This window comes from Lagenorhynchus albirostris, chromosome 1, assembly GCF_949774975.1.
Source record: "Lagenorhynchus albirostris chromosome 1, mLagAlb1.1, whole genome shotgun sequence".
Taxonomy (NCBI): domain Eukaryota; kingdom Metazoa; phylum Chordata; class Mammalia; order Artiodactyla; family Delphinidae; genus Lagenorhynchus; species Lagenorhynchus albirostris.
The window spans coordinates 117517097-117539936 of record NC_083095.1 but is presented as its reverse complement, the minus strand read 5'-3'; the positions used below and the strand labels follow the sequence as shown (position 1 = coordinate 117539936).

The following is a 22840-nucleotide window of genomic DNA, read 5'->3' as shown; positions in this document are numbered from 1 at the left end:
TCCCAGGTAGTGTTGTATTCTTCTATTTGGATACACATAATGTTTGACTGTATCTTCTTGGTGATGGTACCAATCATTGATGATCCATACTGCACTGGTTATTTAGGGAGATCAAAGTGGTGATATTCTAATTCTGTCATTTTTTTCTTTATTTGTTAGCTGGAATGTTCCTTGGAAAGAGAAACTTCTCACCTGCTATTTGGTTACCCTGTGGTACCATTTACAAAGAAAGGCGGGATATATGATTATTTTTCTTTTATTTACCAATTTTCAAAATAATGAGCTGGTTCATGAGCATCTCCAATAGTGACTAATGAGGTTCTTTTTTTTTTTTCTTTTTCTCCCATAGTTTCATTTTGAACTCATGGACTTAAATATTTTTAATGTATTTCAGTCCATTGTAGTTATTATCCTTATTAATGCTCAAATTGTCCCATCTGTAGCCAGTGAGAACCTCTTCAAGTTGGCTTTTGAGTCCTTTCAACATGATCCTAGTAGTCTTTGCTTCTGTGCTTTCTGGTAAAGATGTTCCATTTCCTGCTCCAGACCTGTAATTAGCCATTTTTTCCTTTTAGTGGTAAATGGTATTTCAAGACAGTAATCTCCATGGTAGGGGTATTCATTGCCACTGGGTTATTCATGTTTTCTAGGCCTTTTCAATGTACAGTGCTAGAGAATGTGTTTTTTGTTTGCTTGTTTTTGTTGGTTTTTACTTCTAAGATAAAATAGATTTTGAGTTCATAAGGATACTTCTAAGTTAATTATTTTCTTTATCTCACAGTGTATATACAATAGTCCTAGAATGATAATACCAACACCGCCACCAGTGTGATTTCTGAAAATAATTTAAGGTTTTTCTCCCCAGTTGTATCTCTCCTAAGGCTGTACCCCTCTAGGAACAAACAAATCACTGTGTTTTAGACTAGTCTTCTGTGTGATCACCAACTAATACATATTTAGGTTGACTTGTTTCATTTTATTTTCAATGTTTAAGTATTTTTTTTTAAAAAAATTAATCTGTAACTTCTTGTGAGTCTATAGTTATTTCAAAATAAAAAGTTATAATTTTAAATTTAATTTTATAATTATTTAAAATATTTACATGGTTCCAAAGTCAAATCTAAGAGACAGGATATATTCAAAAAAGTCCCCTTCACCCGTCCCCTTATTGGTGAACTTTCCAAAATTCAGGATTTATCCTTTTATTCCTTGTTTTTAAAAATATAAGTAAATAGGCAGTGCCTTTGTATAGGGATATATTTATTTAAAGCCAGTCTTCAGGCTTTGACTTGAAGCTTAAATCTTTAGCTCTCAGGTGTTAGCCTCTAAGCAGTTTGTCATACCAGGTAGAATTTGGTTTGCATTCTGTTAGTTACTTATAATATTGTGAGTTTCGGCATGTTTTCTTAGTCAATTTCTATGTCTGTAAAATGAACATTGTAAGTCCTACCTGCTAGAGTGATGTGAAGATCAATCATATACCCTGGCACATAGTACATGTGTAGTTAGTGGTTACTTGTAGTATTGTTTTACTTGCTTGAAGGTATCAGTTACTTGAGAATTGTTTGGAAAATTTTCTCCAAAATGTTTGTATTTGGTAATGCTTTAATTCTTAAAAATTTCCTCTAGTGTCAATCTTGTCAATCTTCTATGATTGCATCATGTATATTCCTTTTTCCATTTGCCTTTGCCCCTAATGTTTCATTAACTTGAAGGGCCTTCCCTTTTTTTGTCATACGAAGTCTACATACCTCTCAAAGGCAGACTTATCTCTGTCTCTTCCATAAAGCTCTCTCTCATGTAGTGCTTTACTGTTGACAGAGAACTTTTTACACCCCTTATCTTATTTAATTCTATATATCCTATTTAGGTCATATGTTATCTCTGTTTTATAGGTAAAATTCACCTAGGTAGATGACACTACCACAGAGTAAAACTGTTTTAGTGGTAAAGACAGAATAAATAACTACATCTCATGGTGCCTAGTCTGGTATTCTTTTCACTAAATGACTCCACACTCGGAATTGTTGTTTTCTGAATTCCATTGTACTTACACAGTGCTGCAGTTAGTTCAGTCCCTCCACCTAAAAACAGTAGTGTCTTACACTACATTTATTCAGTAAATTCATTCAACAAATATTTGTTAAGTGCTTATTATGTGCCAGATATTTTGTATTTCCCACAGTCTTTAGCGTATTGCCAGATAGATAGCAGGTAGTGGTTTAGGGTTATCTTGAAGGTTTATTGTAAATTAGTCAGACTGAATACAGTGTTTATATACAAGTCAGGGGAAAGGAGGCCTTCCAGAAGAGGTCTTCTTACTTGGTTCATATAAGTACATGTATCACAAGATTAACGTAGGGGAAGGTAATAGAATGGGTATATAGGAAACACTTTGTTAACTGAAAAACAAGTCCTAGGCTTGTCTTTACCTGTCACGAGTCATTGCTGCTCCTAGAATGAAATAAAAATAGAGAAGCTTTCTGTATTAATTTTCATATTTGACTTAAGGGTTGTAGATCCCATTACAAAGATAAATAACATGAACATTATAGACATTTGTTTTCATTTTCATATGTGAAATAAATTTTTTCAAGATTAGCACAAAAAGTAGTTAATTTAAAAGGATGCTTTTCATTGTGGTTACTTATTTACCATATTCCTTATTCTGAAAAAACATCTGTTTTCAGTGGAGGAAAATTATTTTCAAATAAGGTACATGTCTGTGCCTATATATCATTTACAGGGAAAAATTTCCACTGTCTTTCTTGTATTTCTTGGTTTGTTTCTTTATTGTAAGGAATGGTTTAACCTTAGTAGTGAGTGCTATGTTTACTGCACATACTGAACAATAACGCAAATATGCACTAGTGTGTGGCTCATCTTTTCTACTAACCCTAGTTGTTTTTGTGCTTCACCCCCATTGTAATCAGTTTGTTTTCTGGAAGTTGGCTCAGACTCCTTTCCTAGGGACATTTAAGTATATGTAATAAGGCTAGTGTTACTACTATTTTGAGAAACTAAAGTTGTGAAACCCTTCAGAAGACCTGTTGAGTAATTAGGATAGATACCTAAAAACTCTTGAGCAAAGTAAGGCAAACCTTACCAATTATTTTAGCAGCTAGAAATAACATTTCTAATTGGCCGAAAGATTTTGTTTTTTACATCACAGTATTTTTTAATAAATACTTTGGCCATTTTTTTTTCTTGAACATATCAATATTGCATCTCTAAAACAATATCTTGGAAGTGGTGTGCTGTTGTATCACAGGTAGATAAAGGAGAGGCAAGTTGCATTCTTTAAGTTACTTTATTCTGCTTTTAAGTAAAAGTTGAGATATTCCAGTTTATTTATCCCTCTGAGATAAATGACTAAAAGAGTTTGGGAGAAAAAGACTTATCAGTAATTCCAGCATAACTCATCCTTCCTTTGCTGCCACTGCCTACCACTCCACCCAAGTTAAAGCATTTTTCTTTCCTTTCCAAATGTTGCACATTAGAAATGTAATGATTAAAACTAAATTCCAGCATAACAATTAGGAGCTTATTAGAGCACAGTATAATGGACTTATATAATAATAGGATTCATATTGCTGTCAGTCAGTAATGTACTTGTTCTGGACTATTTTACTTCCTAAGCTTATGGCTTAATTGTTTTAGTGTTTTCAGTTTCCTTCATGTTACTGTAGTTTGCAGTACAATTGGTCATTCCCTAATTGGGGCACTTATGTGTTAACTTAAAGTTGAAAAATTATTTTAAAAATGACTTCTCAGAAATATGTGTGTTACCCAAATGTTAATTTTGAGCATATGGTAAAATATTTGACATTTTTAAGGAATGCATGCTTTTATATGAATCTAAAATTGTGTTATAAGATTAATGCGGCATTTAAAATTTTGTTTACAGTTCAGTTTTGCCTTCAGTCTAATTTCCCTGCTAGGCTGTCGCTTTAAGGCACCGTTCTTAAAGTGTAGTCCCTGGACCGGCATCAGCGTCACTGAAACTTGTTAGAGATGCAGATTCCCAGGCCCTACTCCAGGCTTGAATCAGAAACTCTAGGGTTGGTGTTCAGCAATCTCAATCTCAATCCCAAGTCCTCAGGGGATTCTGATACAGACTCAGAGTTTGAGAACCACTACTCTAAGGCTTCGTGTACGGTAGCTTCACACCACCTTGACTAAAAAAATCTACTTCTACTCAGCTTTTATTTTAAAAGTTATAAGTTAAAACATTCCTTAATTTTTTTCCATTACTGAGATTATAATGCATATTACTAGCTTATTTGTTATGATCTTTAATTTTGGGAAATGTTGTTTCTATTTTGCTATAATTCAGTTATTTTTGTAGTGTTAGCTTGGTGTAGAGTAAATAAAGATTTTCCCCTCTGTGCTATTCTTGTTTTCAAGCCAGCACATGCTTAATTTTAGATTACGTGATGTCACAAATTTTAAAATTGAAATATCACATATTTTAAAATTAAAGCCAATCATTTAAAAAATTGTGTTACTTGTTTTGATTACCTTAGCACAAATACCATTTTTAAAGTGGCTGACCACCATTGTATATGAGACAGCTTATGAATTCATTTTAACAGATTAAAAAGGAATAAATTTGAAACTACTCTTGTGGTCATTCTTACTTCTGAGATGCCTAAGAAGGGAGTGTTTTTTGTTTATTTATTTTGTTTATTAATATGCATTCCATCCCTTGAAAAGTATATGTTTTCATGTTAGATTTTCTGGTACATTTTGAATAGTATGCCCTAAGAGTGCCTTTGAGCTGAGTCATGTAAAATAATCAGGGCAGGCTTTTTATTGGCATCTTTTTGCATCCTCTTTTTTTGGGGCGGTGGGGGGCCCGCGCCTCACGGCTTGCGGGATCTTAGTTCCCAGACCGAGGGTCGGACCCAAGGCCTAGCAGTGAAAGCGCCGAGTCCTAACCACTAGACCGCCAGGGAATTCCTAGTGGCTTTTTGATATGAGTTAAGAGTCCGGTTGTTTAAACTAGTTTTGAGTAGTGAAACTAAGTAATCCAGTTCATTGTTGATATAATCATTGACAGATTTGCCTGTTTCCTTGTGTAAAATCATGTATACCAGACATATGCTACATTTCTGTAAATGTGTTTTGGTTCAGTTCTGATTGGAATATCCTGTATTTGTTAGTGATAGGCGTCTCTAATATTATTAAATCATTCAGCAATCAAACTTGATAGATCTTGTACTATTACTGAAATCCAGTTTTAAGTGAATTCATTTTACATTTGATTATTCTTTGAATTTCAGGATGGTGAGGAAGAAGAAAATGAGAAAGGTATGTTTGATGCTAAGTAGAGTTTAAAAATTGGTGACATTTAGAAAAACAGTAAATTATGTGAAAATAAAACATTCCTTATTTGAAATCTTATTTTTGAAATGAGTTTATTTTCAAATTTATCAACTTAGTGAATTAAGGTAGCACCTTGATTTTATTTTTCAATTGGTTTTAATTTTTTTTTAACACTTTAAAGATATGTTCTAACTTAATGGTACATATCAGTTACTGTAGTGGACAATGCCATTTTTTACTTAACCCAATTTAAATTTTATTTTTAAAAATAACTCCTAGCATACGGTAAGTTGATTACATTCTTAGGACTGGCACTGCAGTAACTCATACGTGCTTATTGGGAGTCCTTGTATGTAATGGATAATTAATTTTACAATTAGCCCTAAAAATGTTGGGTGACCAGGAGACTGACTTTTTGTTTGCTGCTTAGAGAAATTTCGTACAGTCTTCTGACAGTTTCAGTAGTTTAGGAGAGCTATCTCATCCAATACAATTGCAGGGACACCAGTAGCAAAATACGTGGTCAGTATGAGGTTTATGGAAGAGTTCTTGGAAAGACGTCAAAGGATCCTCCTACTTTGGACTAGAAAGGACATGGAACAGGGTTCTAAGCAAGAAAGAATAAAAAACCTAGAAGAAATGATGAAGTAAAGCTACCAGCTGAAAATCTCAGATGCCCGAAGCCTTTCTATTTTGGGGGAATGCAAGACATCATTGAAGATGGTAATTGCAGGACTGACTGGACAGGATGAAGCCTGGAAATAACCACTTTCCTAAACGTTAATGGAGCAGGCCATCTTTGGAGCCGCCTGTAGCAGTTTTCCACGTGATTCTGGACTACACAAGAACTGAATAAGAAGAGCGAAAAAGATGAGGCCCTGAATACTTTGAAGACCGATTGGTATCCTCAGACTGTGACCTTTCAAGACGTCACCATTGGAGTTATGAAGGTCACAAGAGTTAAATCCCAAGATAATTTGAACATTGAATACCAAATCTGCACATTTGTCACTCTCTCATGGAGGAAAAAAATCTTCCATATGCCATTAACTTATAACCAGAAATGAAGAGCTGGTATCCTCAGGATGGAACCATTTCTTCACTTTTGTTATTTGGTATTTGTATTTAGAGATCATTTTTTTCCATGAAGAATAAGTGATCCTGGGTAAAGGATTGTTTATGTTAGTTAATACCCTTGTGTTTTTCTTCCTAACCTTCCATCAGTGCTAATAACTGGCTTTATATTTTCTAGGTCCTATTCTAGCTTATGAATATGAAATTGTTTAAACTTCTTGTTTTGCCGTATTTATTCCTGTTAAATCCTCTTAGATATAGCAGGTTCTGGTGATGGTACACAAGAAGTATCTAAACCTCTTCCTTCAGAAGGGAACCTAGCTGAGGCTGATCACACAGCTCATGAAGAGATGGAAGCTAATACGACTGTGAAAGAAGCTGAGGATGACAACATCTCGGTCACAATCCAGGCTGAAGATGCCATCACTCTGGATTTTGATGGTGATGACCTCCTAGAAACAGGTAAAAATGTGAAAATTACAGATTCTGAAGCAAGTAAGCCAAAAGATGGGCAGGACGTCATTGCACAGAGCCCGGAGAAGGAAAGCAAGGATTATGAGATGAATGCGAACCATAAAGATGGTAAGAAGGAAGACTGCGTGAAGGGTGATCCTGTCGAGAAGGAAGCCAGAGAAAGTTCTAAGAAAGCAGAATCTGGAGACAAAGAAAAGGATACTTTGAAGAAAGGGCCCTCGTCTACTGGGGCCTCTGGTCAAGCAAAGAGGTTTGTTTTTCTATGTCAGTTCTTTACGATACTGAATTCCAGCATTCAATAAGATCACTCTACATTAAGGGGGTGGCTTCAAGACCATGTACAGTAATTAGTACTTATGATCCTGCCTATAATATTTTTGATCGTCATAAGTTACTTTAAAAAAAAATTCAAGATCTTCGTAATATGCAGTGTGTCCTACTGATTGCATTGTCGAATTGTCAGCATATATTTGGTTTTTTTGTTGTTTTTTTTTTTCAAATTGACAATTTTTTTGTGTTTTATTTTTAAAAATCCTTGTGATGATGGTTAATGAACAACTATCAGTCCTAAGAACACAAAATGAAGTCAAGTCCCAGTCCTGAAATCTGGAGAAGATGGCCATATATCCACTGAATAGAATTGTCAGAAAATCTAGATCTTCAGGCATCTTGGGGAAAATCAGTCCAAGAATCCTAAGGGAATCATTTGTTCAAATAACCTAATCTAGGCCTTTGGAATTATTAATTTGTATGAATAGCACTATTTGAAATATAGTCGATATCAAGCTGTTCGATTTTTGTTCTTTTGTTTTTTTCTGTTGTGTTTTTTTTTTTTTCAATTTTCTTCTGGTGATTTGCTTCTTTAGCTCTTCAAAGGAATCTAAAGACAGCAAGACATCATCCAAAGATGACAAAGGTAATGGATTTCCTTCCCTGTTTATTTCAGTGGTAAATTGCATATTTTCATTAAAAAGTAATAATTGCCTGGGGTTTGTTTCCTTTGACATTATTTAGTCCTCAAAAATTGACATACTAAAATTTTTCGATGGCCTTTATGTAAACAATGGAGTTAGATTGCAGCAAATTCTCAGTGTGATTAAAGCATTACTTTCTTAATTACTTAATTTGTAAACTGGTATGAATTTGCTTAAAATATATTTGGTCTGTGTTTTTTACGTTGTGTTCTAAGCATCTGTATGGAATATTCATATAATAGATATTTTGTTATCTTATAATTTCAAGTATTTTATCTTTGATTGCAGTCACTTTTAACCCCTGTACACCACCACAGTCTTTTCCCTTTCTGTCTAGTAGGAAATATGGTATAAACAGCATTTGTGTATATTTGTGGAGCTGAAAGAAAGTCAGTCTCCTAACATTTGGTTTTACTTTCTTGATTCTTTAAATCAGGGCACACTTCTGTTAATAGCCAGTTATACAGTATTTTAATTCTTCGGAATTTACTTCCTATTTGACTTATTTTGCATTGATGAGAGTTTTATGTAGAAAAGTAGTTTTATTTTAATTTTTGTGAGCTTAAAGGTGCATTATTTGATTACTTTTTGTTACTGGGAAGTCTCAGTTTGTCTCCTGGTCATGTGCTTTAGTGTCATCTTGTATATGCTGTATACTTGAAAAATATTTCTTGTGTTCTCAAAAAGCATTTTAAGGGAAAATAACACCATTTAGGTACTACAGATTCTGAAAATGCCTCGAGTGCCTGAAAAAGTAATGTGTTCCTTATCCTTTTTTTTAGTATATTTTGTTGGTATATTTTAATAATTAGAAATTTTAGTGATTGGTTTAGTAATTGACAATTAATTAATTGCATTACCCACATTCCTTACAGTTTGGTTAATGGATAAGATATAATAAATGTATTAAATGTTATCCTTTAAATTTAGAAGACTAGTGTAGTCTTAATTAAATGTTAACTTTTTCCTGTCATTAAATTGTTTTTTCTGTAGTTAGAGAAGTACGTGGGCCCAAATGTTACTGGTAAAATAAAAAAGATACATAAACTTTCAGTTAACATTTCATAGCAGATCGCTTGATAACTACATTTCTTAAGAACACAAATGCAGCAACCATTAATATTTAAAATATTTGAGTCAGGCATGTGTTGTCTCATAAGTACGCTGACAATAGTTCTTCAACTAAAACTTGTGGCTTGTAATTTTTAAAGCATTAAACATTTTACTCCAATAATGCAAAGTTATAAAAATTGTTACTTTTGTTTGCTTAGATACTGTTGCCCTTAGAGTGGGTAAGAGTTGTTTTCCAAGTAAAGTCAAATGAATGAAAATTCCTTTTTTATAATAGCACATTTGAAGTAAAGCACTGAAGGATGACTGACCAGGCCTGTATTTTAAGAAATGGCATTTATCTGTATGAAACCATAATTTGTGTATGGAAATAGTGCAGAAATAATACATATAACCATTTACCTATTCTAAAGGATTTTGAGGTCTCTGATCTTATTTTTGTAAGTGATTGTAGAAGATTTTTTTTTTTTAAATACAGAGTTATCCAGCTGCATGTAATTCCCACTTTCTCTTACCCTTTCTCTGATAGAGAATGAAGGTGAACTGTGGTTGGCTAGTCTTTGTTATTAAACATTCAGATTCTTGAAAACAGTTTATCCCTTTGTTTGACTTTTCCCTTTGCGCTCCCAAGTTTCTCAGGAGCTAAAGCCCACCACAGATGTAGGTAATTAAGCAGTCTGTACATTCCTAGATGACTACTTCCTGGTCCCCTGTATTCAGTGCAGTGGTTGAGTATAAGTTATTGAGCTTAAAAGCAAAAGTCCAAGACATGTAATTTATTTTTTTTGCCTACTTTGTCTTAAAATTCGTGCAGTAGGAAATGTACAAATGTTCAGACATGTTTGTATTATCTCTTATTGTGTTTGATTTTAATAACAGATGTGTAGGATTTTGATGTAGTAAAGTTGTACTATCAACATTAGAGGGTATTATAATTTTGGAAGAATATGGCCCTAATAATTGTGTTTTAAAAAATTCCAATTGAGGTACTTAAACTTCTGATATTAAATCTATTCTAGGAAGTACAAGTAGTACTAGTGGTAGCAGTGGAAGCTCAACTAAAAATATCTGGGTTAGTGGACTTTCTTCTAATACCAAAGCTGCTGATTTGAAGAACCTCTTTGGCAAATATGGAAAGGTACATTCTTTTTACCTTTTTATCCATCTTTCTGGTATCTCCATTCTAAATAGAGGTTATATTCAAAACAGTATATATAAAATCTAGTTTCTTGTCTCTCTTAGGACTGTTACAGGCATAATTATTGAGTTCTGTAGTAATGATGAGTTTCATCATATAATCTCACTCTGAGCCCTGGGAATCTTCTATTAAGAGCTCATATTTTGAGCCCATTTAAGCCAAGGATTTTGATTCATCACATTCATCATGATATTTCTTGGACCTAGAATTGCTGAGGCTGATCTGGTCATCTGGAAAATATAGGTAGATTAATATTAGGCAATGGGATATAGAATATGAGGGAAAAAACCCCAAAACTGATGTGGTCCTTCTCATTATACAAATTCCAGTACAGTGGTGGTGAAAAATGTAAAACTGGTGAAACTTAATCAGAAGTTTTGATATGTGCTGTGAAGGAAGAGTGCAGGGTGTTAGCAAAGGGAGGCGTTACTGTGGTTGGTTCATCAGGAGAACTTTTTCTGGCATATGAGGGGAGCCCTAACAGAAGAGAAAAATAGTCAATGATTAAATGAATTGAATATTCAAATAATGTCTGTTGAATTAAGTTGCAGTTGATCTGCATCCCTTAGGGCACTCACTATTTTCTGCTTTACATTTTAGTGTACAATATATTGATACATCGTATATAACCTACTCTGCTGTAAACTCTTTGATAGCAGGGATCTTTATCTACTATACTATGTGTGCACATGGTAGGCTTTCAAATATTTATTAAATTAATGACCATTAACAGTAAATAGCCATTAATGAGTGTTACAAAAATCTATCTTATTGATTTTAGGAGTTTTTTCTTCTTCTTCTAATTAGAGAGTTACCTGCACATTTAAGGAGGTTCTTGTAGATGTCAGATACAGAACACTGAGAATTGTGGTCCCATGATCAGCTGTGGTGTATTTTTGGTTCTATTTTCAACAATTTATTGTTAGAGCTGTAAAAACGGTATTTTGATGTTGGCATTTGTTAGGATTAAAACTATATTAGGAAACCATGTACTTATAACAAGGACCTCGGGCTTAAGAATTAAGCTGTTGTTGGGGCAAGTCAGTGTTTCCCAGAGTTGAGATAAAAGCTGATAGCTACCAGCTACCCACACCATACAGCCTCCTAAATTCCTTACGTTCCTCTTCCTGACACTGCGTCCCTGTTCCTATTTATTCAGCACTACATTGTTCTCTCTCGCTTTTCTTCTCACTCATCCACCCCTGCCTTGTCTCTCTTATTCATTTTATAGAATTGAAATTATTTGTCACTTTTATATTGGTATACATTTTAAAAGTACATAGATGGAAAGTGTGTCTTTTGTGTGTTTTTTAAAAAAAATTAATTTATTTGTTTTTATTTTTGGCTGTATTGGGTCTTCGTTGCTGTGCGCGGGCTTTCTCTAGTTGCGGCGAGCGGGGGCTACTCTTTGTTGCAGTGCACGGGATTCTCGTTGTCATGGCTTCTCTTGTTGCGGAGCATGGGCTCTAGGTGCGCGGGCTCAGTAGTTGTGGCGCATGGGCTTAGTTGCTCCACGGCATGTGGGATCTTCCCAGACCACGGCTCAAACCCGTGTCCCCTGCATTGGCAGGCAGATTCTTAACCACTGCGCCACCAGGGAAGTCCTAGGGTGTATTTTTAAGGTTGTTTTTTTACATGTGGCAGATTCTTTATTTTTGAAAGACCCATTATAGAAAAGTGTTAACACTTATCTAGACACTTTCTAGGAACTTAACCCTTTTTGTTTTAATATCTTTAAGAGATTCAGGGTGAGCCTTTGATAGGGAATTTTTGACCCAAATCTAATTGAAAATATTATTTCTTTGCTTTCGTTAATTGTGCCATTACTTCATTGATGTGACTGTGTTTTGGCAATGTATTTGAAAGGAAGAAAAAGGAAAAAACTAAAAGCAGGTTAAATTGCTTTTTGACATTTTAAATTGTTCCCCTGAATATTTACTGACTACTTACAGGCAAGGTAGATGGTGATCATAGAATAATATATGTCCTAAATTTATCCTTTATCCTGAATTTATACATCCTGAACATATCCTTTAATTTGAATAGTCTTCATTCTGAAGTTTAATCTATTTAGAAATGTATGTGGTTATAAAGTTGTAAAACTTTCTAAAGTATAATCTCATTTTACAGGTCCTGAGTGCAAAGGTAGTCACAAATGCTCGAAGTCCCGGGGCCAAGTGCTATGGCATTGTAACTATGTCTTCAAGCACAGAGGTGTCCAGATGTATTGCACATCTTCATCGCACTGAGCTGCATGGACAGCTAATTTCTGTTGAAAAAGTAAGCTTGCTTAAGTGTTTATAAAAGGGAGGTTATTTTGAGGGCTAGTAATTTTCAATTTAAAGATGTTATACTGGTAGGGAGTAGAATTAGGAATGATTTTTAATTTTATATATTCATTTCTGTTTTCCAAATTTTCTACCATCAACATACTTTTTATAAACATAAAAGTGTAACGTTAAAACACATATTTTTTTTCTGTTTAAACCTTTCAGGTTAAAGGTGATCCTTCTAAGAAAGAATTGAAGAAAGAAAATGATGAAAAGAGTAGTTCAAGAAGTTCTGGAGACAAAAAAAATATGAGTGATAGAAGTAGCAAGTAAGGATTTATTTTGTTGATAAGCATATAGACTTTCTTGGTACACTGATGAAGTAGTCCTCATTTTGTTGTTTTCTTGCGTGTTGTGGTATGGTCAGGACACAAGCCTCAGTCAAAAAAGAAGAGAAGAGGTCGTCTGAGAAACCTGAAAAAAAAGAAAGCAAGGATACTAAGAAAATAGAAGGTAAAGATGAGAAGAATGATAATGGATCAAGTGGCCAAACTTCAGAATCGATTAAAAAAAGTGAAGAAAAGAAACGAATAAGTATGCTATGCATCTTTCTTCTCAGTCCCTTTCTAATGCATCCTACAATTTAATTTTTACAGTGGAAGGGGAAACTTGAGATTACAATCCAGATAAATATTTTAAACTTTGTTATTAGATGTCACTGTGGTAGAAAAGGAGGTCTAATAGACTGATTGTCTTCTCCTTTTCCACTCTTAGGAAACAGATGTCTTCTTCCACCTAAGCCCATTTACTGTTAAATCTGGGCTGGCTGAAAACGGTCAATGAGTAATAGCTATGTAATTGATCTTTTGGTATCTCTGAAAGTATTTATGTTAGCAGATCAAGCTTTAAAAACTCTTTACCTTTAAGTTCTTATAGAATAGGTTTTTTATTTCATGTATTCATTTATGAATATTTGGTTGTCTAAGAATTCAGCATTTTTACATTATATTTTCTTTTTTACTGAAATATTTTTAGACATTTGCTTATCTAATTTTTTTTCTTTTTCCTCTTAGGTTCAAAGAGTCCAGGACATATGGTAATACTAGACCAAACTAAAGGAGATCATTGTAGGCCATCAAGAAGGGGAAGATATGAGAAAGTAAGTCTCTGAGATGGATGTTGTATACTATTCCACCTGTTCCCAAAAGAAGCTAAGTCAGTATCTCTAACCATTTTGCACACTTCCATGCTAGGAAACCTAAGAAAAGGGGAATGTCATTACTCATTTAGGCTTTTTAAATGACCAGCTCAACTTGAAAAAACAAAATTATTTTAACTTGTAGTCCTGTTATAATTTTTTTTTCTACAGATTCATGGAAGAAGCAAGGAAAAGGAGAGAGCTAGCTTAGATAAAAAAAGGGACAAAGACTACAGGAGGAAAGACATCTTGCCTTTTGAAAAGATGAAGGAACAAAGATTGAGAGAACATTTAGTTCGTTTTGAAAGATTGCGACGAGCAATGGAACTTCGAAGGTAGGAAAAGAGTCTGTTTATACCTGTCTTTAACTATAGGTACATCTTTAACACTAGTTATAAACCAGATTTCTGGAAATTGTATTCCTACAGAAAGATATTTGTCACTTTTAAGAAGTGCAGTAAAACCTACTGATTTCTTAAGTTTGCATAGTATTTTACGATTTACAAAATACCTTTCCATCTATTATCTCTGTCTTGACAGTTCTGTAAGGTTAGTTATGTCCATTATATAAGTGAAAAAAATGGAGGCCCAGAGAGGCTAAATGACTCTTCCAATGCCACATGGCTAATGAGTGGCAGAGTCGGGACTCAGACCCAAGTCTTCTGACTCCAAGTCCAATGCTCTTTCCTCTACTCCAAAGCTGCCGCCATAAAAAACATGACTTTAAAGGAAAAATTGATTTTTGAGATAGGATAGTCTCAATGTAAGCTATAGTGGTCAAATAATATGTTGACATTTTAGGGAAAACTTATTGTACTTTGAATTAGAGACCAAGTGAAGGCAGATTTAACCCTGTGAACCTTATTGTGTTCAAGCTCTGTCCCAAAGCAGGCATTCTTTTTAAAACAAAATGAGAACAAAACATTTCTATTTTTAGTGGCAATATCTCAACAGTTCATCATGAGTGCCAGTTTGCTTTCATATATATCAATTTTTGGATGCCACTTAAAATATTCTTGTGAAAGTGTTTCATAATATAAATTTCCAAATATTAACCTATACTGTCAAATGGTCACTCACCATGAAATTTCATCTATTCATTCACAAGAGTGCTTGGAACTACCAGAGATACTTTTAGCAACTTAAATAATACTGTGATTGCCACACAGTTTACCTAAAGGAAATAACCCTTGCATTACTCAGAACCTTTGTTGGAAGAGGTCTCAGCACGCTTAGCCTCCTGTTTAGAGGACCACAAGTTGAGAGGAGGGTGGGAGTGGGAGTTATTAGGCAGCACTCCTCAAACCCGTTAGACCAGCACCCCTTTCATAGTAAACAAAAGAGTTGCAGCACCTTCTTTACTAATCTGAAACGAAATTGGTATATAATATACCTACCTATACAAATATACGAAAAATATCAATATAAAGCCTTAACTGTAATACGAAGGAAAAATGAAAGTAATTTATAATGAAGCATATATTCCAGATATGAATGTTTAGGCATGACTCTCTAGAAGATCTAATGAAGTAGTCAGATGTTTGCACCCTTCTTAAGACTCAGTGAGAATGTGACAGCTACAAACACAGATTGATACCGGTTTGTCATATTGGTGAGTCAAATACCAGGAGTGTTGTTGATGTTATGACATGACATCTGAAATGGTGAACAACTCTTGGTGAAGTTCTCAAGAAAGTATAATTTTCCCTCTTACTTATATGGAGTTGCATTCCTGGAAACTTTAGTGTACATAAAGCCACGCCAAAGCAAATGAACCTAGCATTTATTAAACATTAGTTAAGTTCTAGAGCTAGATTTTTTTCTCTAGAGGTGATTTTGTTTTAATGACATGAATGTCCATTATGGTATTTGAAAGGTACATTAGGAGTGTTGGACAGTTTTTTGTTATGCAGAACTATCTTGACTATTCCACGCATCGGAAGATATTTAGAATCCTTGGTCCCCTTCACTAACTGCTGGTAACCGCCCCATGGTCATTGTGATAATTAAAAATGCTCCTCAGATTTCCATGGGGGCAGTACTGAACCGTTGAGAACCACTGGGTTACTAGGGGAAGACATGGTGATAGACAAAATACACGGGGTGCCTTAATGTAAGGAAATGATTTTTTAAAAAAACCAAACGCTGTTAAAAGTCTTAATATAATAATTTAGTTGAGCAAACATTTGAACTACCTCCTGAATCAAAGAAGCATGTTACCTGGAGCCATCTATTATGGGCTGTGAACACTCCAAAAGAGGCTTTGAGGCAACCGTTCATTATATACAGCATTTGCTGTAATTCATGCTGGTGGTTATGATCCCAAGTTATCAAAAATAAGGCCTACCTGATTTTAAGGAGATAGACTATATCCTATTTTTCTATCAAAAACAGTAGAAGTTGTAGTTTTGCAAACTCATGTATGTAGAATATCTCCTTTTAAAAATGTTGATTAATTAATGGGCTGTTATAGTGGGATTTTTATTTAAACAGGAATCATGTAAGAGGCAACTACTCTATAAAATTCAGCTGTTCAGTTGACAGTCTTAATAAATAAGTGACACTATTGAAATCTGTTTAAAGTTTTATTTTGAGTTCTCTTTCCAATTACATTAAAACTACTTAGAATGAGTTGAAGTTTAAAATTGCCAACCTCAAGGAAAAATACAAATTCAAAAGCTATTCTCTTTCACACAGTGCTAGCATAATTTAAGTATTTCTAAATACTGATTTTTGTTAGACGAAGAGAGATTGCAGAAAGAGAGCGTCGAGAGCGAGAACGCATTAGAATAATTCGTGAACGGGAAGAACGGGAACGCTTACAGAGAGAGAGAGAGCGCCTAGAAATTGAAAGGCAAAAACTAGAGAGAGAGAGAATGGAACGCGAACGCTTGGAAAGGGAACGCATTCGTATTGAACAGGTGCAGTCAGAAAATCTTTTCATCTTAAATAACTGACCTTTTTCAAACCCTGTGATTTTTGCCCTAAAATTTGCTTTACATGTTGTAAAGCTTCTATAGAATAAGTTTAGCTAATGAGCATTTATTAAGTGTCCCTGAAAGGTAACAGTGAATTAGGTGCTAGTTAAAAATACATTTAGTCATGACTTTGTTCTAGCCAATTGGTAATACCTCGAGCTCTGCAATATCATGGCAGCCTAATAGTCTGAGCATAGGACTATGAGTCCAGAGTAGTTGTAATCCAGGCTCTGTCACTGTCCCATTCTTAGAAAATAACTATTTCCTTACATATTATAGTGGGAGTGATTTCCCAAGGCTGGAAGGAAATAATGCCTCTCTTTGCAGAATTGCATCCAAGGTTTTAAGGCACTTAATCTTCATACGTATTAAGAACTCTATTTCTAATTCCCTTTAGGTGCTTTTGTTTAAAATTATTAAACTAAATTTGACCTTCCAAATTTAAAAAATTGCCAGCTTTTAATACCCAGTCTCTGTTAATTTTAATGTTGCAGAACAATAGTCATAGCTTAGATTGCTAATTACTGAAGTCAGAATTTTTTATTTGTCCCAGGTATGTGTTTTGCCTGGTGCTTGCCTATGATGGTTTCTTAATGACAGGATTAAAACAAAGTTGCATATATACTTACCTTATGTTTTCATTTTGCATTGGTTGGTTCTTCCTTCTATGTTGTCTGAAGGAACGACGTAAGGAAGCTGAACGTATTGCTCGAGAACGAGAGGAACTGAGAAGGCAACAGCAGCAGCTTCGTTATGAACAAGAAAAAAGGAATTCTTTGAAACGCCCACGTGATGTAGATCATAGGTAGTTGCTTACTTTCTTTAACAGTAGCTTACTATCTTATTCCTTAGTCCAAGCTAAGACTAACTCTAGAATTGGAGAGTACAGGCACCCATCACTGGAGTAAAGGGTCATGATCAACAGGGATGGGAATGATTGCAGTATTGAATTGGACCCAGTGCATTGTCAAGTAGAAGAGTCTGCTCTTCTGTTTCCCTTCCTAATGCAAATGTTTTTCCACTATGACTGGAAATACATGGTAGACTTCAGCAATGGCTCTCAAACTCAGACCCATTTTGAAAATGCTTACAGGGTAGTGCAGATGGTACAGAAATCAAAGTCAAATTTGGGAAGACTAAAATATAGATTCTGTATGTGTTTGCATTCATGGTTCTTAATAGATTTCAAAATACAATATAGTCATTTAATTTTCTCATTATACATTCTGTGAGATTTAGTTGATAGTGTTGAGAAATAAGTGGAGTGAATGACTTGTGCTTGGGACTGACCCCTCTAACCTTTCCAAAGTTAAGTATAACCAAAAAGGTTGTATACACCTAGTTAGAATTTTATCATAAAATGGTATCAAGTGTTTATCTTATTTGTATTTTCCATTTAGTAATTTGAAAACAAACAATTCTTCAACTATTTTCTTTCCTGTGAAACTCCTCTAATAACTATATGACTTTGTATAACAACAATTTTTTGCTAGCTTGTTCTTGTAACAATGTTTTATCTTGAGTTTATTAGCCCTCTGTATCCACAGTTCCTAGCATGTGGTATGTATGACTCCAAGTAAGTGTTATTTGATTGTTGTAAAACTAATTTATATAAACAAGCAAATATTTTTCTTCAAGGCGAGATGATCCTTACTGGAGCGAGAATAAAAAGTTGTCTCTAGATACAGATGCACGATTCGGCCACGGATCTGACTACTCTCGACAACAGAATAGATTTAATGACTTTGATCACCGAGAGAGGGGCAGGTTTCCTGAGAGTTCATCAATACAGTCTTCATCTTTTGAAAGGTAAACAGATTATGTTGAAAAATGCTGTATTTGGTATATGAGCCTTGTTAGTGATAGTTTGGTTCTCAGTTAAAATCTTAAGTACAGGTCATACCTGAGTGTTCAGAACAAATCATATGTTTGGTTTTTGTATTTGTTAATGAGACTGTGATTCAGTATTCAACATTAGTTTTATAGGCCACCATATAACACAGTTAAGTAGGTTGGTTTTATCTAAGTGGGAGTACTGTTAACTTTGGATGGGCCTCAACTGTGAAGAACAGTAAAATATCCCTCAGGTTGGTAATGACTTGATGTAATTTCCCTTGGATGGCAAAAAACCAACCTTCATGCCAGACATTTAGCTCAATTTAAAAGAATATAGGTTATTATCAATAATTGTGGCTATTTTTGGTCACCTTACCTTAAGTTAATTTTTATTTATTATTTATTTAGTTTTTTTTTTTTACATCTTTATTGGAGTATAATTGCTTTACAATGGTGTGTTGGTTTCTGCTTTATAACAAAGTGAATCAGTTATACATATACATATGTTCCCATATCTCTTCCATCTTAAGTTAATTTTTAAAGAAGGTGTTATTACTGTAGGTTATGCAAATAAAGTTAAGAAGAATAAGGCCAAGTAAGTACTTCTCAGGACCTGTGTTCTTTGTTTTGGATAACAGGCGAGAACGTTTTGTTGGTCACAGTGAAGGGAAAAAAACACGTCCTTCTGCACGAAGAGAAGATCCAGGTTTTGAAAGGTATCCCAAAAATTTCAGTGATTCCAGAAGAAATGAGCCTCTACCACCAAGAAACGAACTTAGAGAAACAGACAGGCGAGAAGTACGAGGGGAACGGGATGAGAGGAGGACAGTGATCATTCATGACAGGCCTGATATCACTCACCCTAGACATCCTCGAGAAGGAGGGCCCAATCCATCTAGACCAACCTCCTGGAAGAGTGAAGGAGGCATGTCCACCGACAAACGAGAAGCAAGGTATTTGTGTAGTTTCTAATGACTAGCTAGTGGTGGTTTATAATGCATTTGGGTTTTTCAAAAAAAGGTATAATAGAGTTTGATTGTGTATGTTTTTGGATTTTGTTTAACAGAGTTGAAAGGCCAGAAAGATCTGGGAGAGAAGTATCAGGGCACAGTGTGAGAGGGGCTCCCCCTGGGAATCGCAGTAATGCTTCAGGCTATGGAAACAGAGAGGGAGACAGAGGAGTAATCACAGACCGAGGAAGTGGAGCACAGGTAAATGCTTATGCAGGTTTATTGTCAACTCTCCAGAAATAAATTTAAAGGACTTATGAGACACATTGTATCTATAGTATCATTTGAGTGTGGACTAGACTAGTTAGATTAGAATGATTGAGAGTTTCTTGTGAAAGATCTTAATGCCTCTTGTATTTTCAAGTCAGTAGTTGAACATAGTAGTCCAGAGAAGCAGGATACTAGCCCTGAAATTTTTTTTTCCTTCCAGTTTTATTGAGATATAATTGACATACAGAAAGAACTGTGTAAGTTTAAGGTGTACAGTATAATGACTTGACTTACATACATGATGAAATGATTGTAGCCCTGAAATTTTTGTTAAACTTCCTGCGAAAATTTGAGAATTGTTATATTTGGTAGATAGATGAGCCTTCCTAATGATGACTGGCTTTATTTCTTTTTTAAGAAATTGAGGCTTTCAAACTGGATGGGAAATCTTGGGCCCCTACTTGTGTTTCTCTTTCACCTTTTCCTTTTTTTTGTTGTTTTTTTGGTTTATAATACTCTCTCTTTTCTCCCACTTTATTAAGTAGCTTAAAGTATAGAACTGAAATAAAACAGTTGTCTCTTTTTTGCTCTTTTATTTTTAAAGGTAGGTAAGTGGAATATTTTGTATTTGCCTTTTTTACTCTTGTGACACTTTATTGACTTGAATATTTTCTATTAAGAAGTTAATGAATCTCGACAGAGGACATATCTTAGCAATTCAAATGAGCAAAAACCTTTTACCTGATTTGAAAGCATTCTGTCAGTGAAATACTGGCATAATATGGGTTGACGGTTGCAGAGATAGAATATTCTCTTAAATTACATACAGAAAAGAATTCTGAAGTGTGTGTGTATGTGCATGTGTGTCTCCATCCTTCAGCCTGTAGTATACTCTGGTGCTCTGTTTTGTATTTGAATACATATTAGGTTTTGTAGCAACATTTTTTACCAGAAAACTTTTTAATCTCTTGGCATTCTAGTTAATACAACTATGCACTTTCCATTTCCTACAAAGCATTTTTGAAATGGATTTGGGCCTGCTGGGATTTATTACGTTTTAATGTTTCTAGTAAGTAGAAATGTTCAATAGATGAATTCATTGAGCTATTTATCCTGAATAGAACATTTAAGATTTGTTACATAATCCAGATATTCTGCCTTAGTTAGAGTAAAATTTAAGTCTCGTAGACTAGTGCCCTTGCATTCACATACCCTTTTTGCAACAGGTATCCTGAGGGAAGAGATCCTGTTCCTCCCTTGGAAATTTGGTTTTCATTGTGTTGGTCTATAAGCTGTTCTGACTGTAGTATTGGGTTGGCAAAAAAGTTCCTTCGGTTTTTAAGTACAAATAAAAGACACATTTTTATTTTCACCAAGAACTTTATTGAACAACGTATTCACTGTTTTGTTCCACTACCTTCTGCCATTTTTCAGGCAACTTCATAATTCTGTCTTCCCAAAACTTTTTATCTTTTTGAGCAAAGAACTGTTCCATGTGCCTTTTACAGTCTTCCAGGGACTTGAAATTTTTCCCATTAAGAGAATTTTGTAAAGACCAAAATAAGTGGAAAGCCGAACATGCAATGTCTGGTGAATATGGCGGAAGAATCAGAACTTCCCAGCCAAGCTGTAACAGATTTTGCCTGGTCATCAAAGAAACATGCTGTCTTGCATTATCCTGATGGAAGATTCTGCGTTTTCTGTTGACTAATCTGGATGCTTTTCGTTGAGTGCCATTTTCAGTTGGTCTAATTGGGAGCAGTACTTGTCGGAGTTAATTGTTTGGTTTTCTGGAAGGACTCCCTTCTAATCCCACTATATACACATCACCTTCTTTGGATGAAGACCGGCCTTTGGTGTGGTTGGTGGTGGTTCATTTTGCTTGCCCTACAATCTCTTCCGTTCCACATTGTAGTACGGTATCCACTTTCCATCGCCTGTCACAATTTGTTTTAAAAATGGAACATTTTCGTTACGTTTCAGTAGAGAAATGCGTGTGGAAATACGGTCAAGAAGGGTTTTTTTCACTTAACTTACATGGAACCCAAACGTCAAAGCGATTCACATAACCAAGCTGGTGCAAATGATTTTCAGCACTTGATTTGGATATTTTGAGTATGTCGGCTATCTCCCACGTGGTATAATGTTGATTATTCTCAATGTCTCGATTTGATTGCTGTCAACTTCAGCTGGTCTACCCAACCGTGGAACATCATCCAGCGAGAAATCTTCAGCACAGTACTTCCCAAACCAACCTTTGACACGTTTGATCAGTCACAGCATCTTCTCCATACACCACGCAAATCGTTTTTTGTGTTTCAATTGTGTTTTTACCTTTCTTGAAATAATAAAGCATAATATGCCAAAAATGTGGCTTTTTTTCTTCCATCTTCAGTATTAAAATGGCTACACAAAAATTCACCAATTTTGGGTTTTTTTTAAATGCACGCTGATATGACAGCTGTCACAATACAATCTAACAAAATTGTTTTGAATGAAGTTAAAGACAACTAAGCGCCACTAGAGCCATCCTACGGGAAAACCGAACGAACCTTTTGGCCAACCCAACATATCTCTGTAGGGCGCCTTCAGATTTCTGTAGGCTAACTATCATAACTTTTGACTCTTTTTTTTCTGCAGATCCTTAGTTCTCTGCTTTTGTTTCTTTATGTTCACTATTCTTTTTTCTTCATAGTCATGGATGTAAGACCTTGTAAGAGCCATAGCACTAACTAGTACTGTGTACAGTAAGATGACAGCTCCTGTTTCTATGTGGTATTTTCATGTTGATCATATACCCGACCTTGATTTGTCTTAAGGTTTTGACCTCTCAGTATGCCTTCTTACATATGTATAGAAGATCCAGGCATTACATATAGACCCAGAAATACTCAGGGGTCAAAAAGTACATGGGTGCTAGAAGGTATAGAAATAACAGTGCTGAATCATATTCTGTCCTACCTTTTCTACCCTGAAGCCTGAGAAGCTTCTTAGTTCAAAGTAGATAGAAACCTTTTTTCATATTATTCATTCTTTCATCTTCTCATACATCTTACTAATTTCCTTCTGACATTAAAAGTATACCATAAGGGGCTTCCCTGGTGGCACAGTGGTTAAGAATCCGCCTGCCAACGCAGGGGACATGGGTTCGAGCCCTGGTCCGGGAAGGTCCCACATGCAGTGGAACAGCTAAGCCCGTGGGCCACAACTACTGAGCCT

At 35.0% G+C, this 22840-nt stretch overlaps 2 protein-coding genes across 8 annotated transcripts in view; one reads left to right on the top strand and one right to left on the bottom strand.

Moving 5' to 3' along the window:
• SLTM (SAFB like transcription modulator) overlaps window positions 1-22840 on the top strand; it is a 44502-nt gene that overhangs the window by 18320 nt on the left and 3342 nt on the right. For 2 of the 3 annotated variants that reach the window (XM_060150859.1, XM_060150877.1), the window contains exons 6-19: window positions 5286-5313; window positions 6658-7126; window positions 7743-7792; window positions 9941-10059; window positions 12250-12399; window positions 12615-12718; window positions 12817-12983; window positions 13463-13548; window positions 13759-13922; window positions 16328-16508; window positions 17246-17370; window positions 18204-18374; window positions 19040-19354; window positions 19468-19612. In XM_060150859.1, coding sequence (XP_060006842.1) covers window positions 5286-5313; window positions 6658-7126; window positions 7743-7792; window positions 9941-10059; window positions 12250-12399; window positions 12615-12718; window positions 12817-12983; window positions 13463-13548; window positions 13759-13922; window positions 16328-16508; window positions 17246-17370; window positions 18204-18374; window positions 19040-19354; window positions 19468-19612 — 2274 coding nt within the window. The remainder of the gene's footprint in view (window positions 1-5285; window positions 5314-6657; window positions 7127-7742; window positions 7793-9940; window positions 10060-12249; window positions 12400-12614; window positions 12719-12816; window positions 12984-13462; window positions 13549-13758; window positions 13923-16327; window positions 16509-17245; window positions 17371-18203; window positions 18375-19039; window positions 19355-19467; window positions 19613-22840) is intronic. The other variant, XM_060150867.1, reaches the window with a different exon arrangement.
• MINDY2 (MINDY lysine 48 deubiquitinase 2) overlaps window positions 12709-22840 on the bottom strand; it is a 116020-nt gene continuing 105888 nt past the window's right edge. For all 5 annotated transcript variants that reach the window (XM_060150913.1, XM_060150919.1, XM_060150928.1 and 2 more), the window contains 2 exons: window positions 17195-17311; window positions 12709-12863 (listed from right to left, as the gene is read on the bottom strand). The gene's annotated coding sequence lies outside the window, so the exon portion shown is untranslated. The remainder of the gene's footprint in view (window positions 12864-17194; window positions 17312-22840) is intronic.